The sequence below is a fragment of the Mustela putorius genome, unplaced genomic scaffold (assembly GCF_011764305.1).
Source record: "Mustela putorius furo isolate JIRA1106 unplaced genomic scaffold, ASM1176430v1.1 tig00000596_pilon_pilon_pilon, whole genome shotgun sequence".
NCBI lineage: Eukaryota > Metazoa > Chordata > Mammalia > Carnivora > Mustelidae > Mustela > Mustela putorius.
Window position 1 is genome coordinate 4,846 of NW_025421428.1, and position 15,832 is coordinate 20,677.

Here is a 15,832-nt window from a genome sequence, read left to right on the forward strand (position 1 = left end):
GGTGGTTTTTTTTTTTTTTTTTTTTTTTTTTTTGAATTCCAGTTAGTTAACATACCATATATTGGTTTCAGGTGTAGAATTTAGTGACTCAATACTTCCACATAACACCCAGTGCTCATAAAATGCACTCAATCCCCACCACCTATTAAAAACCCATTCTCCCCATCCCTTCTGGTACCATCGGATCATTCTCTACAGTTAAGAGTCTGTTTTCTTGCTTAGAATCACTCATCATTAGGAAAACACAAATCAAATCTATAATGAGATTACCACCTCACTCCTGTCAGAATGACTAAAATTAAAAACTCAGGAAACAACAGATGTTAGCGAGGATGCGGAGAAGAAAGGGGAACCCTCTTACACTTTTCATGGGAATGCAAGCTGGGGCAGCCACTTTGGAAAACAATATGGAGGTTCCTCAACAAATTAAAAATAGAAACTACCTTATCATGCAGCAACATTATCTACAAGAGCCCAAATTACAGAAAACAGCCCAAGTGTCCATGGATTGATGAATGAGTAAAGAAGATGTGGTATATAGAGAGAGAAGAGAATGGACTTATTACTCAGCCATAAAGAAGATCAAAACCTTGGCATTTGCCATATCGTGGGATGGAGCTAGAGAGTAAAACGGTAAGCGAAATCAGTCAGTCAGAGAAAAAAACATATACCGTATGAACTCACTCACACGTGGCATTTAAGGAACAACAACAACAACAAAATCTAGGGAACAGAAGAGAGAGGCCAACCGTTCTCTTCATGCTCTTGCTTTCTCTTTACCTTTATCCCACCACACCCTAGTGCCTGCGGGAATTACCATAGCATCAGCTTCTAAGCTTGAACCCCGAGCTCTTTGTTTCCTTCTCATTCTTTACACCTGAGGAGTCTCCTCTCGGATCTTTGACAAATCTGCATTGTTTCAAAAGTTCCACTTTTTATTCAACGTGGGCATGCACGTGCACAGGTGGGCAAGCATATGGGTATGGAGCAGGAAAAAGGTGGGCTTCATGTGCCGTTCTGTTGAAAAATTTATCACATGCTTCCGCAGCGTTCTTTTCACTTAGATATAGGAGCTTTTGTTATAAACAGAAACATGTTCTTTTTAAAAATATTCTAGGATTGGGATGTCCCCCCAAAGTATTGAAGTTCAATATATAAATATGAAGCAGGAGCTTGATGGGAGAGTCCTACCTACTCAACCACACTCCCCTGCCTGCTCCCTGAATGCCTCTTTGGAGCACTGCTTGACAACTCTTTGCTTGTGGTCCCCGAGCTCTACCTTGTACCCTCAGGATGTTTAACATGTCTGTCTCAAAAATGGGAAAATGCAAAGGCTTCTCTTTACAAAAATCTTCTAAGTGATTTACCCATTCGATTAAAGTTGATTCAGAAAAAGGCACAAGCTGCCAGCTTCTATGTGTTTTATCCAAATTCCCCAACAGTCAGTCTTGGTTGCAGGGTATATGGCCCACGTGATTCCACACATTCAAATGGCGTGGAAAGAGGACAATGTTGTAAGTCAGAGGACTTGGAATTCCATTCCTGGGTCTCCTAATTTCTTTCTGCGGCATGGATGAGGTCTTCCTATCCATCATTTTCTGTATCTATGGGCAGGACTGGATGACCTTGAAATTCATTTCCATCACTGGTAGACTAAGACAACCTAATGGGTTATTTCCCCCAATTGTGTGCCTGAAAGCCTGGGACAACAATGCTTTTGAGACATACAGGGTTACCTGTAGTCATCCAGCAAGTAGACAGTCAAGGCGTTAAATCTAAGATTCTCTCATTCCACGTCTAAGATGTTCCCTTACACCAGGGAGTACAGGTCAACTCCAATCTGCTGCCTGTTTTTGGTGTGGTCCAGGCACGAACTACAGTTTTTGCATCTTTCAGTGGTTCAAACGAATCAAAAGAATATGTTAAGATGTGAAAATCATACAAAATTCACACTTTTAAAAAGTATCCATAAATGCATTCCATTGTTTTGATTAGTAGAACTCCATTGGAAAAAAAAATGGTACTTGGTTATTATTATTATATTTTGAACTTAGAATTGTGGAAAATTTTTTCTCATTGTGTAAGTGCCTATGTAATTCTCAAGTTTGTCTCTTGGTCAGCAAAGCTTAAAATATTTCCTGTCTAGCTCTTTGCTGAAAAAATCTGCTGACCCTGCATTAGACCATAGGGCCTTGCAAGGATGTAGCCAGGGCCCAAAATTGACTACCTTTCATATACCACAAGCCAGGCTGGATCAAACAGTGGCTTGTGATCCAAATCTCTTCAGCCCTGTTAAAAAAGACTGGTTAGCAGAGGTGCAAAAACTGTATGTAGTCTTTTAATCAGCTATAGATACATTTGAATCTGGGATGTGATTCTCCCAGAACAGCTGTATCACATTATATAAGTTCCCGTACAGATCTGAGCCTCCATTTTACCATCATCAAATTGGGAATAATTATGCTTGCCTCAGGGGATTGTGCAGATCAGCCCAGGCTTTGATGTAAGACAGAGGCTTAATAAAATATCAATACTGGTAGAGATTGGAAGAAACAGCCCAATACGGGTATCTGGGTAGCTCAGTCGGTTAACGTCTGACTCCTGGTTTTGGCTCAGGTCAGGAATTTAGGGCTGGGAGGTTGAGCCTGGCATCAGGCTCTGTGCTGGGTGTGGAGCCTGCCTGAGATTCTTTCTCTCCCTCTTCCTCTGCCCCTCCCTCACTCTCTCTTTCTAAAATAAATTAAAAAGAAAAAATGCAGTCCAGTATTTTGCTCCTTCATCCTGTAAGAGGTGAACTCTTACTTCCCCAGCCCTTGAATCCATGATGATCCTGTGACTTGCTTTGAGCAACAGAATGAAGCAGAAGGAATGACATGTACCTTCCAGGTTCGGGCCTCAAAAAACCTTGTATCTCCTATTCTTGCTGTTTCTGGAACCCTCTGCCATTTGACCACGCCTCTGATAGTTAGCTGACCACATGTACATGACTGAGGTCAGCTTAGCCTACCCTACCCAGACCAGAAGAACTGCCCAGCTGAACCCAGTCCAAATGCTCAACTTGGATTAAAAGCCCCATAAATGGTGGCTGTCCTAAGTCACAGAGTTAGGGGTGTGTTATCATGCCATGACTCTAACACACCATCTATGCCATTCTGATAAAAGAAATATCCTAGAGTTGTGACCTCAGGCCCTACCAGCACCGCACACACAGCCTCGTGCTAAGGCCACTTATGATTGCCTCTCTATCCTGCCAGGCCAGCCAGAATCGACTAAAAGTCCTCTGACATATTTCAGGCAGACAAGAAAAACTGCCTGGAGGAGACATACACTTTCAGCAACACAAACTTCTCCGAAAGACACACCAGAGATTTATGGAGGTGGCTGTGTTACTCTGATTACAGATTAGCTCTCCCAGACCTCAGCCCAACACAGGAATCACTGGGCTGCTGGTGGCACTGGCCCTCTTGGGATGGGCCTGAGGCCAAGAAAAGGAAAATCAGAGGAAAAGGGGAAAAGGGTTCTGCATCAAATAGGCATGGTATTCCCTGTCTCTGAAGAGGCCAAGACTCTGATTTCAGGATGTAGCTACTCCAGAGTCCTTAAAGGAGCATGTCCACAAACAGCACATTCTCACGATGGCCCTGGGACATAAGAATGGCTAGTATCCTCACGTCTGTAGGTGCTGGGGGTGGAGACCGAATGAGATTAAGCCATTTCCCTGAGGACCCAACTGCATGCACTTAAGAGCTGGGGTTCCAGCCAGGGTTTTCTGAGTTCAAATACTGGACTTTTTAATAGACAACCACGCTTCCCCATCAGACTTATCATCAAAGACCTTTTAAGTCAGAGGAGACCTGTGGAAATTATCCAGCACATCACCTCTGCTTTCCAAATTAAAAACAACAAAGATTTATTGGGTAGTTGGCATGTTTGGTCTGGCCTGCTGAGCACATTACATGCATTAACTCGAATCCCCCGGCTCCCCTGGGAGGTGGCTGACTATACAAATTCTAGGTTAGGTGACACCACTTTAGCCCACAAAGTCACTTCCCAAAGTTGAGTGAATCAGAGGCAGACCTGGGATATGGATTCAATATCCACCTGACTTCCGAACCTGAGCTTGTTTCCACAAAAACACACAGCCTCTTAGATGGGGACACTGAGGCCCGGAGGGCTGAAGGTCCTGTCCCAAGATCACACGGCCCATGTGATTAATTGTCCATTAATCCATCAAGCATTAACTGAGCATCTGCTATTTGTCAGGAGCTAGGCTAGTCAATGAAAACACAGGCATGACCTGGACATAGCCACTGCACTTCATGAGTTTAATTAAGGGAGAAGAGAGGTGGCCATAAATTACTCTAATAAAAGGTAATAAATGACAAATATCACAAGGCAGACAGAGAAGAGGTTATCAGAGCTTCTGGCTCCTTTATTCTCCCTGACAGATACATCCTGACACACTTTTTCAGTGCAAGACACTGTCCTCAGAAGGTGGGCTTACAAAATAAATATATATGTATTTTTCTGTTTATTGGTGACTGGCAATAAATTATTCACTTAGTTGGAGGAAAATATTCAGAAACATTAATGGCTTTAAATTATCTGCCATCCTGGGTTGTTGTGATGCTTAAATATTGAGCAGGCAGCCCCAGGTTCCATCTTTATGTCTCTGGTTTGCATCTTTGTTCCCTAAACCTCTCTTCCCACTTAGCAGCCTTCCCTTTCCACCAGGAAAGTTTGGGTGGAGGTCCTTCCCTTTTTGCCAAAGCAAGTCTTGAAGCTGCATAATCAGAATGAATGAAGTTCTGCTGGAAACCATGAGATTGTCACAGGAAGACGGAGAGGACTGGACAGATGTCAGCTCTCTGGGGTCGGGACCTTTGTCTGGGATGAAACTATTCTTTTTTTCCTCCACCTCCATGCCATGTCTTGTGCTGGCTGTTCCTCCCTATCCCCACGGCCACATGCCAAAAGCCCATTCGCCCTTCCAAACAATGCCTTAAGGGAACTTTCTTTGTAAAGTCTTCAAATTTGTCCCAAATGAAAAGCGTACATACTTTCTGCAAGCCCAAAAGGACAGGGCATGGCTCCGTAAGGTCAGAGGACATCCTGACTCTTGTCCTGACGCAGAGAGAGATTGCCTCACCTTCCAGAGTCTTCTAGCTCCGGGAAACACCCTCACAGCAGCACTGATGATACAGAAACACTCGTCAATGCACGATAAGCTACAACTGTTTCCTTCCAGGAGCTAGACTAGACTGATACTATTTCAAAGCTTGAGGACGTTACCCAGACTAGTTGGGAGTAAAATCCAAGTCATCTGGCAACTGCAATGTGGGATCTGTCTGGGCCCTGAGGGTACAGTTCCATCATCTACTAGCTGGATAAACTTGGGCAAGTCACTTAACCAAAGTTTTGAACTTCCTCATTTGTAGATGGATACAATTACATCCTTACCTATGGGATCTGGGGAAGCTTTTCAATGAGATAATAATATGTGATGAGCACAGTCCTTTACTATATTTAGTAAAATATACTAAATGCTCAGGAGATGCCCGTGCACTACATCTCATTAACCATTTGTATTCTACGATACTCCCATCTATCTGGGAGCTCTTTGCTACTCTATGCCCATTCCGTTACACATTGGAGCTACAGAGAGACATAAATCACTGTCTTTCCCATCATGGGACTGTCAGAGCTGGGGAGAGAGACAGATGTGTCCACACCTATTTACAATGGATTGTGATAAAGGCAGAGACAGAAAGCAGCACGGGGCTGCATGTGCCCAGACAAAGGAGTGGCTCACTGAGCAAGAGGTGATGGCTGAGGGCGGGCCAAGGGTATCTTCTTCACAGAGGAGACTTTGAAACCGAATTCTGAAAAATGAGTAGACACTTGCTGCCCGGGGTAGAAAGAGGGGAGAAAGGAGGGAGTTTTAGGCAGAACATGATCTGTGCACAGACTTGGAAAGCAAAGCAGGTCGGCTAAATGGAAATATGGCCAGTGTGCCGGAAGCCATAGGATGCATGCAGAGGCTTGAACTTGGAGCGAGCTAGGAGCAGGCTGGATCCAGGCCAGGAATGAGCCTGGGTAGCAGACTGTGGCAACTTGTTACCATGTTCCCTTCACCTTCCAGATTCTGACTTCTAAAATGAAGTAAGTGTACTCCTAATGGGTAAGGATACTGATATAAATTAAAAAAATAATGAAACAGTTATGATAAAGATAAAACAATGGAGGAACACATGTTCAATGTGCACCTTTTGCTGGGCTCTGTGCTCACCACTGTACAAGCATTGTTTCATTTGTTCTTATAGAAACCCTTTGAAGGTGGTATTGTATAAGCTTGGTTCTTCTTCCTGGAGCATCACTATTGCCTAAAGACTTGAGAAAATGTTAAATAGTGTAACTGAAAAAAATAAGGTAACATATTTATGAAATTGAATGCCGTGGTTTTTTGGTTTTTGGTTTTAGGTGTCTGGTTTTGGAATTTGGGGCTTACGACTAATGTCTTTTGAGTGCAGCTATGGGATCCTTTGGGAGTGTGCTGATTCTCACCTGTCTTCAGGAAGTCTTCATCACAAACCTTGAGATGCCCCCAATGGCAAGTGACAGCCGATTAGGGAAACGTTGTAGGCAGGAGAGTGACATGGCCAGATTTAGTGTGTTGGCAAAAGATTGCTCCAGTCGCCAGGGTGGAAGATGGATTTGTGGATGAAGGGGCTGTTGTAGGACTCCAGACGAAGAATAATGGAACCTCAGCCAGCTCGGTGGCAGAGACCCAAAGAGCATGGTGCAGAGCTGGGAGCTGGGAGTGGGGAGATGGGAGCTGGGAGCCTCTGCAGGCCGTGTGTGCAGAACCCTGATGAATGATAACATTAGCTACTCCTTATTAAGTCAGTCGCCCAAGTGCCAGGCCCTGAGCTACACATTTTGCAGGTATTATCCCACAACCCGTCTATGACGTTGGCATAACTAGCACCATTTTACAGATGGGAAAACTGAGGCTAACACAGCTTCACTTGCTTAAGCTCATTCAGTGAGCCCATGAAAGGTAATTCCAGTTCAAACACAAAAAGTCCCACTTTTTAAAGCACTATCTACACTTTAGAAAACCCCGAGAAGACTCTTCGTCACATCACAAATAATCTCCCCCTGCTTTATTTTAGCTCCAACCCATTCACTGTTCACTTCCTGTGGACGTGGGGGGGTCTGTCTGCCCAACAGCTGCCTCATAAAACCCTGCCGGAGTCCCCCACTGCCTTCCTCATCCGCCTAAGGAAGATGCACTTGAGCACCTGCGAGGGCTCTTGGGAGGAAGCCAGAGCCACAGAAACACATTGGTGCTGCGTTGAACCATGTGCTCCACTCCACAACCCCCGGTTCTCCACTGCCCACTCCATCTGCTGCGAACCGCTGTGAAGCCCATGGAGGCTAAGAGAGGTCAGGTGCTCCCACTCTGGGCCAGAAGGCCTGATGCTTCTCCGCAGGGCAGAGGAAAGAGCCGGTCAGAGAAAGAAAGACTGAGATTCCAGACCCTCATACCGCATCTGGGGCTTCTGACAGTCCACACAGCTGGACGGAGCACTTCCAACACCACATGTCTAGGGTCGTTTCTGTTCTTCAAGATGAGAGTAAATGTCCCAAGGAGAAATACAGAGTCTGTTGTCAAGATGGTTGCACAGACGTGGAGGTAAACAAAGAAGCCCAGCTCTCTGTTCTGTAGGACTTCCCAGGATCTTCAAAAGTCACAGATGCATTCGTGAGTTTCCAAGAGGCAGAAGGACGATGCAGCATTTCTATCACTTTTATAGGCCATGGAGTTCTTCAGTCCAGGGAAAACCTTGAGGAGCTGTGGTGGTAAGTGTATGAGCTGGGAACTGCAGGGCTGGCTCATGCTATCCTTAGTCTCTCTTGCAAAAAAAAAAAAAAAAACCTTACCCAATAGTGGCAGTAAAATCACAAGCACAATGTTATTAAGCCATTTTGAAAATTGCCTTAACAGCATCCACTTGAGCACATTTAATGTGCTATCCATCAGTGAGTCTATCTCTAGGGGAAACAAGATTCCCTGGAGGTCTGTACCAAGAGGCTCTGGTTTATCCTGGATCCCTCCTACCTCGGTAATTCAAAAGTTAGAAAACTGAGGCACTCTCGAATGATCTTTGAGGTTAATACACTCATTCATTCCACAAATATTTATTAAGCACGTTCTGCACGTTCTCTGTGTTAGGTTTATGAATATGAAACACATTTTTTAAGAAGAAGATAGTAAATAAGCAAACAGACCAAAATAATTTTAGACCACAATATTCTGGAACGAGTGGAAAAAAGGGCTAGAAAGGGGTAGAAAGCATGAGGCTGGGTGGTCATGGAAGATGGTTTGGAGGAGCTTGTATCCGAGCTAAGAGCTGAACGGTGGGAGAAGAGCCAGGAGAGCAGCCGGGGCGGGGGGTGTAAAGAGACACAGCAAGGGGAAGACAGCAAGTTGTCAGAGTCAAAAGTGGGGAGACATTTTGCTGGGTTCCTGCAATCAGAAGGAAGGCAGTACGGCTGGATCACGAGGGAAATGCAAAGTGAGTCAAGAGACCAGGAGCCAGATCCAGATGGAACAGGAGATTGGCAAGGAGTTTGGGTTGTAATCTAAGGACAACAGGAAACCACTGAATGATTTAATCAGCAAGAGATCTTATCTGGTATATGTCTCTAAAAAGATTACTCTGGCAACTTGGAGCAGACGGAATCCCAAGGAGGGCTCAGTTGCAAGCAAGGGGTGAGAGGTGGCAATGGTCATAATGGTAGTGGAGAAAGGGTGACAGATTCGAGATACATTTAGGGAAAAAAAAAATGCATTTCTTCTCACTTCAGTTCTCTTATGCCCAATTTGATTTGCAAATTGAAATAACTTGATATCCAATCATCATCTAAGTCAAGCAGATTTTCATTAATAAGCAAATTCTGAAATTCTGCCCAAAGAGTGAAGGCCAAGGTGGATGGCCAAGTTTGATGCCCCACCACCACCAAAAAAATGTCCATGTGGCATCGTGTATGGCACTGTTTAATGGTAAAATGATCAGAAACAGCGCAAATGTCCAAGAGTAGAAGAGTTAGAGTAGAGGCCTCATTAAGACAGTTATGGTGCAAAAGAGGGACTTGAGGGGGAAGAATTCGGTAGTATAACTAGTGTTTCCGATAGGACACTAAGGAAATGAATTCAGACTGGCAGTGAGAACAGAGGGGAGGTTATGGACTGGGAGTCACTTGTACTCATGGGAGCTGTATTTGCAGGGAGGATCTAAGGGTGATTTCTTGGTGAATGATGGAAGACAAAAGATGGATACGTAAGGCTGAATGAAACTACACGTGACCCAGAACAAATATAAGATAGGACAAATACAGGACAGTATTTATTCCGCTCCCAACACGCATTAGCTGAGCTTTCCGTGCTGTCTGCATTCACCGCCTCATCTGACCTTCACAGCAGCACTCTGGAGTAGGGATTGACAACCCATTGTGCAGAACAGGAGACTGAGCCTCAGAGACATCCAGGGACTCTTTGAAAGCCACGCATGTTGAAGTTGACTGGTCTGGGGTTAGCAATGGACGCTGCTGAAACCTCAAAGCAACTCACTCACCATTATGCCTCAGTTCAACCTGGCGTTTATCATGTGAATTCCTAAAAGCAACTCCATCACCAACTTCTGCCTTGATTTCTGACCTCAGTTTAATGGGTAGATGCTTGGTTTTTCACAGGACTCAGGATTTCACAGGATGGTTTGGAAATACAGGTAGGACCTTGCTGGTTCAGAATACAGTGGTTTAGTTAAAAAGTTTGGAACTCAGCCAGATTAGCTCTTTCTGGCTCTCGTATTTACTAGGGCATCCCCTGGGACAAGTTATAGCAGCTCCTTATGCCTTTGTGATAGCATCTGTAAAATGGGAATTACCACGGTACCCCCTACACAGCGTTGCTGGGAATCAAGTATAAAAAAAGAGGTATACAGCACATAGCCTGCTGCCTAGAGTAAATAAGTGTCCATAAATGAAAAGAGTTTCTCGTAGGGTTAGATGGGTCATTTAAGGCAGGGAGAATAGGATGGAAGGGAACATAGAAGTGGAACACACAGATTTAGGTGACACAGCAGAGAGACGAGAACTCGGCAATGGTCTTGAATGTCCTCTCCACAAGCCCAAAGACTTCGGAAGGCACTGGACAGCCACGAAAGCTCTGGGAGAAGAGGAGTGACATCATCAGAACTAAGTTCACAGGAACTAGAGACAGGAGAGGCCAGAAGAAGAGAGGAGCTGGTGGTTACTGAGTCAATGTAAAGAGAACGGAAGGGATTTGGACGCCAAGCAATGATAAGGGGGTTCATCCCACCCACAAAGTCATACAGATGACCAGAAAGAAAAAAAAAAAAAAGGAGGTGATGACAGAGATGATGAGGAAGAGGAGGAGGAGATGGAGAAGGAAGGAAGGACCTGCTTTTTGTTGCATGCTGGGTTGTGCACTGGGTTAAGATACCATAACACTCCTGCGAGAGAGGAGTGGGCCGGGAGAAATACAGCGGCCTGCCCACGGTGACGTGACGGTCCATTCCCACCTCAGATGAGGCAGCAGGGGCTCAGAGACACTGGCTCCCCACCCAGGGGCACAGGTCTGCTGTCTGCAAGCCTCAGCTGAGATGACTGATCGGGGACATCACCGCATGACTCTGGGAGTCCAGGGCAGCATGGGAAGGGGGCGCAGCTCTTCCTGGTGCCTCCGGAACCTGGGGACAGCCCGCTGACACCGTGGCAAGCGGTGCTGGGAGGGCCTACCTCGAGACTTGCTCCTCCGCTTCCGCTTCCCTGCCGAGGCCCTGCGCGGGGCTGGCTGCAGCTGACCGATCTCGATGGGCGTGTTAGCGCGGAAACTCTCCTTGAACTTCTGCATCAGGGACTCCACTGTCTCCTGCGTCGCCTCAGCTGCGGCTACAGGGTGGGCAATGGGGCTGAGGTTAGGGCTTGGCCCACCCCCCAGCCCATGGAGGACTGGGCCTGACCACCCTGAGTCCCTGGAGCTCCCTCCCTGACCCACGATGATACGGAAGCCCACAGGTGCCAGTAGCTGTTGGCAACCTCACTTATGCATTCAACACACACTGTGTTCCAGGCAGCGCCCAAGCCCTTGAGATGGGGTGATGGAGAAAGTCAGACACAATCCATAATTCAAGGGATATAGCTTGGAAGGACACATATTGAGGCATTCCCAACGTTGCAATACTTTTGGGATAGGAGAGTACAGAGTATCAGAGTGGCACCAAAAAGAGTCCTTTCACCCATCTGGGGAGTCAAGGCAGGCTTCCTGGAGGAGGCACTATTTATACAGACATCTTAAGGGTGAATAGGAATTAGCAAAGAGCATAGAAATCAGGGTAGTTTACTGAAGAGATGTGATAAGAAAGATTGTCTGGATGGGAGAAGACGCAGGAGCAAAGATCTGAAGCCACAAAAAACATGGTGCTTAAGCAAGTGACGGGAGTTCAGTGTGGCTCCCAAAGGGAGCAGGCGAAGACTATCAGTCACAGAGGAGTGACTATCAGTCACTATCACTATCAGTCACAGAGGAGTTTGGAACACATCCTAATGGTGAAAGTTGTTCACTGGAAATTCACAGAAAAACTGGCATGTTCAACGTAAGTCCTTTTGATAATAATTCCTAACGAGAGTGTGGAGAATGTACGCAGAGGCCTTCTCCTTGCTCCTGCGGTAGCCAGCCAAAGGCCATGACAGCCTGAACCAGAGCAGTGGCAGTGAAGGAAGGGGGCAGCCCACGGATCAAATAACGTTTGAGGAGATAAAACTAGGGTACTGTGACATGGAGATCACTGGGTACAAACAGCCCAACTTCACTGTAGGGAAACTAAGCCCCACCCCCCCAAACAAGGGTGTACGACTCACTCCAAGCAAGCAGTTGGCAAAGTCAAGCCTTCTAACTCCCAGTCCAATGCTCCATTTTTATCAATACCCTTGGTGGATTTTGTGACTAGCCTCATTCCTGTCAAAGTTTCAAAATCAAGACTGGTGGAAAGTTCCAGAGAATGGTAACAGTGAGGTCGGAAGGGCCGAGAGAAAAAGGTGGAAGATAAAAGGAGGGAAAAAAAAGGCAGAAAAGCTCAAGAAGGAAGGAGAGGAGCAACATAAAAGGCAAGGAGAGGAAATGGGAAAGAAGCAAAGGAAACGGTCTACGCGGCCTCGCTGCCTTTGTTCTGAGAAATTCCCAAAGAGAGTCCCAACTTTGAAATCTTCAAGCTCAGCCCTCCCTCCATCTATGTCTCCAGAGGCAAGGACGCTTCTTCAGTTTGAGCTACCCACTGTCTGAGGCCAGGAGATGGTATGTGCAAAAGATTCCTGTTCCTTTGAAGGGATTTCACCAGACTGGACAAAGAAGGCTTCTGAACATCCCCACCCCAATTTCTACGGAGCTCCTGCTTTCCCAGGGAAGGTTTTTGGTTTAGACAGATGCATTTGGGGCATAGCTCAGATCCAGGCAGCTGGTTTGGGCACAGGGCTCTGTGAAAAGCTCTGTCTTTGAGCAGAGAGGGGGAATCTATGTTTACCTAAGGAAAAGACGATTGATAATGCAAATGGACCATCGAGTGGATTTATATCCTCACCTGCCTGTCTTGCTATCTTCCTAGATATCTCCGTTAGGTCTACCTAAAGGTGAACGGAGAAGAATGACCCGGACATGGGACACCTACTCCGAGCCCACCATGCACAGCTCTCCAGCAAGAGACACCCTCCAATTCTGAGAAGCACTTCTACGCCCAACCCTGATGGGTTAAACCCAGATAGGAGTATGATTGGCCCCAAACTGTAAGAGTTAGATTAATTGTAGTTAAACATTTAGAGCAAACCGTAATCTGGAATCCTCCAAGGTAGGGGTGCACACGGGTCTGCCCACCTGCATGCCTTTATTCATCTTCTTATCCGTTCATGCATCCATTCGACAATGTTTTCAGAAAAAAACCGTAATGTGTCTGTGACAAGTGCAGGAGGCATTGTCTTTAACAAAAATCATAGATTGGGGGCGCCTGGGTGGCTCAGCGGGTTAAAGCCTCTGCTTTCGGCTCAGGTCGTGATCCCGGGGTCCTGGGATCGAGCCCCGCATCCGGCTCTCTGCTCAGCACGGAGCCTGCTTCCCTCTCTCTCTCTCTCCCAGCCTCTCTGCCTACTTGTGCTCTCAATCTGTCAAATAAATTAAAAAAAAAAATCATAGATTGGGTGGCTTAACAATTTATTTATGTTCTCACAGCTCTGGAGGAGGGGGGATGTCTGAGATCAGGGTGCCAGGATGCTTGGGTTCTAGTGAGGTCTCTCTCCTTGGCTTACAGGCAGTCATCTTCTCACTGTGTGCTCACACAGTAGGGAGAGAGAACCCAAGGTAGGGAGACAGAGAGAGAAAGAGAGAGGGAAAGAGAGAGATCTTCCTCTTTTTCTGACACCCAGTCCTATCCTATTAGGGTCCCACCTCAATGATCTTATTTAATTTTAATTACCTCTTAAAGATCTTATCTCCAAATACAGTCTGCTGTAGACTGAAAACTGTGTCCCTCCGACTTCTTATGTCGGAAGCCCTAACCCCCAGTGTGACTGTATTTGGAGAAAGGAATTTTAGTAGTTAATTAAAGTTAAATGAGGTCATAAAGGTGAGGTCCTAATCCAATAGGATCCGTGTCTTTATAAGAAGAGGAAGAAATCATTCTCTCCCTCCCCTTGCTTTCCCCACGTACATGTATACACTAAGGAAAGGTCACGTGAGCACACGGTGAGAAGGCAGCCATCTGTAAGCCCGACCCCCACTGTGCTGGCATCCTGATCTTGGACTTCTAGCCTGCAGAACTATGAGAAAATAAAGGCCTGTTGTTTAAGTCACCCTATCTATGATATCTTGTTATGTTAGTCCAAGTAGACAAACAGAGTTTGTCTGAGGTTAAGATTTCAACATAGGATTCTGTGGGGGACACAAACATACAGTCCATGACAAGGTATGATGGTGAAAAGACAAACACCTCCCCCACCCCCATAATGCTCACCATGTAGACGGGATGGACCAAGATGAATGAAATGGTTGACAGATACATGTAAAAAGTCTTAGGTGACATATACCACAAAGGAAAGGTGAAAAGAGACTCTCTTAGCAGAATATGACCTAGTTTAGGAAAATCATGAAAACTTGCTTCGAGGAGTGTGTAGTGGGACTAAGGGCTGAAAAGAGTAGGGGTTAACCAGGTGATGGGGAAGTGGTTGGGGAGGAAGGAGGCTCAGAGAACACAGGAGGAGGGGGAAGAATTCAAACAAAGACCCTTTGAGGAGATGGAGTCAGGATGGGGCAGCACCACCACTCACGGGGCCCGAAACACTGAAAGCAAGTGGCATGAGATCATGCTGGAGAGGTAGGAAGTCCTAACCCCAACCCCCACCCCGATCCTTCTGGGCCTTATTAAGGACAGAACACGCTGATGGTTTTAGACAGGAGAGTGGCTTAATCAGATTTTCATGTAGGGAAGATCGTTTCAGCAGCTGACAGCAGAATTCACTGAAGACGGACAGAAATAGAAGGAAGAAGACCAACCAGGAGGACGGGACATTTTGTGCAGAAGTCCACATCCGAGAGGATGATCCCAGGAGGAGCGGGGCAGCGGAGGTCGAGATAGAGAAGTAGACAGCAGAGCAGAAAGAACAGAGGGAAATAGTGCAGACGGAGAAGTGGGAACGTCTGAGCGCTATCTTACAGGCACAGTTCCCTCAGGAGGCGGTGGCTGACTGGAAAATGTGGATGAGGGAGGGGCAGGTGTGGAAGATGGCTCCTGGCCTGGCTTCCACAGAGACGTCCTGAAGGCACCTCTCAAGGAGAATGGGAGCTCTAGAAGAGAAGACATTCCAGAAGACCGAAAAACACGAGTCGGGTCTGAGATATGAATGCACGGTATCTTGCAGACATCTAAGGAGAGGTGCCCGAGGAGACGGCAGGTTACGCGGGTCTCACACTCACAGGAGAAGAGTGGGACCCCTGGAGACTCTGCACATGCCCTCCTTGGAAGAGCTACAGAAGCCGTGTGTGTGGTGGTTCAGAACACGAGCTTCTGGCACAGTGCAGACCATGGGACCCATGTTCATTCCTGGTCTGTACTGGCTGTTCTCCATTTGCTCCCCGTGATCCAGCCCCACCCCAGGGCCACTGGGCCCCACACCAGGTCCTGGAGGCAGACCTTCTACGGACTAGTTCCCGTGCTCCTCGTTACTTGCCTACCAGTTGGCTTTGCCCATTAAGGTGCTCTGGCCGGATCCAGGAGGAGGATTTGGACACAGGTCAGCCCTTGCTCCTTTGCTGTCTCCGTACCCTCGTCCTCAGAATCTGGGAGTCTTGACAATCCCAGCTTCTGCCAGGGGTCCCTGTTCACAGACCCAGTCCTCAGTGCCCCCAGGAAAACCATGTCCTGTCCCTTCCTCCTCAGTTATAATAATAGTGGTTTCCTGTTATTCTTTGTCCCAGGTTCTTCAGTACCCCCTTGGGACTTCTCTGCACTCTGCCTAAGTCCCTCTAAGTAACCGCTTCCTTGAATTTCCCCACAAAGGCCCATCTGAAGGTGCCTTCTTTGTCCAGCTGAGACCTCGACAGATCCATCATTCCTTTTTGTTGCCTCTAACATTCACCGATTCTAAAGACCAGCCTCTCCCCATCCTGCTATTTCTGCTTCACTTTCTCCTAAACCGATGCGGACAGGACTGGCTGGAAGTAGAGGAAGACGCAGAGAGGGAAAGTTTGCTCCTCTGAGCT

At 46.6% G+C, this 15,832-nt stretch overlaps 1 protein-coding gene across 1 annotated transcript in view; it reads right to left on the reverse strand.

Annotated features, from left to right (window-relative positions):
- Positions 1-10,708: 10,708 nt before the first annotated feature.
- Positions 10,709-15,832, reverse strand: part of LOC123392814 (astrotactin-2-like) — a 251,911-nt gene continuing 246,787 nt past the window's right edge. Inside the window, exon 4 of the mRNA XM_045082908.1 lies at positions 10,709-10,980. Coding sequence (XP_044938843.1) covers positions 10,709-10,980 — 272 coding nt within the window. The remainder of the gene's footprint in view (positions 10,981-15,832) is intronic.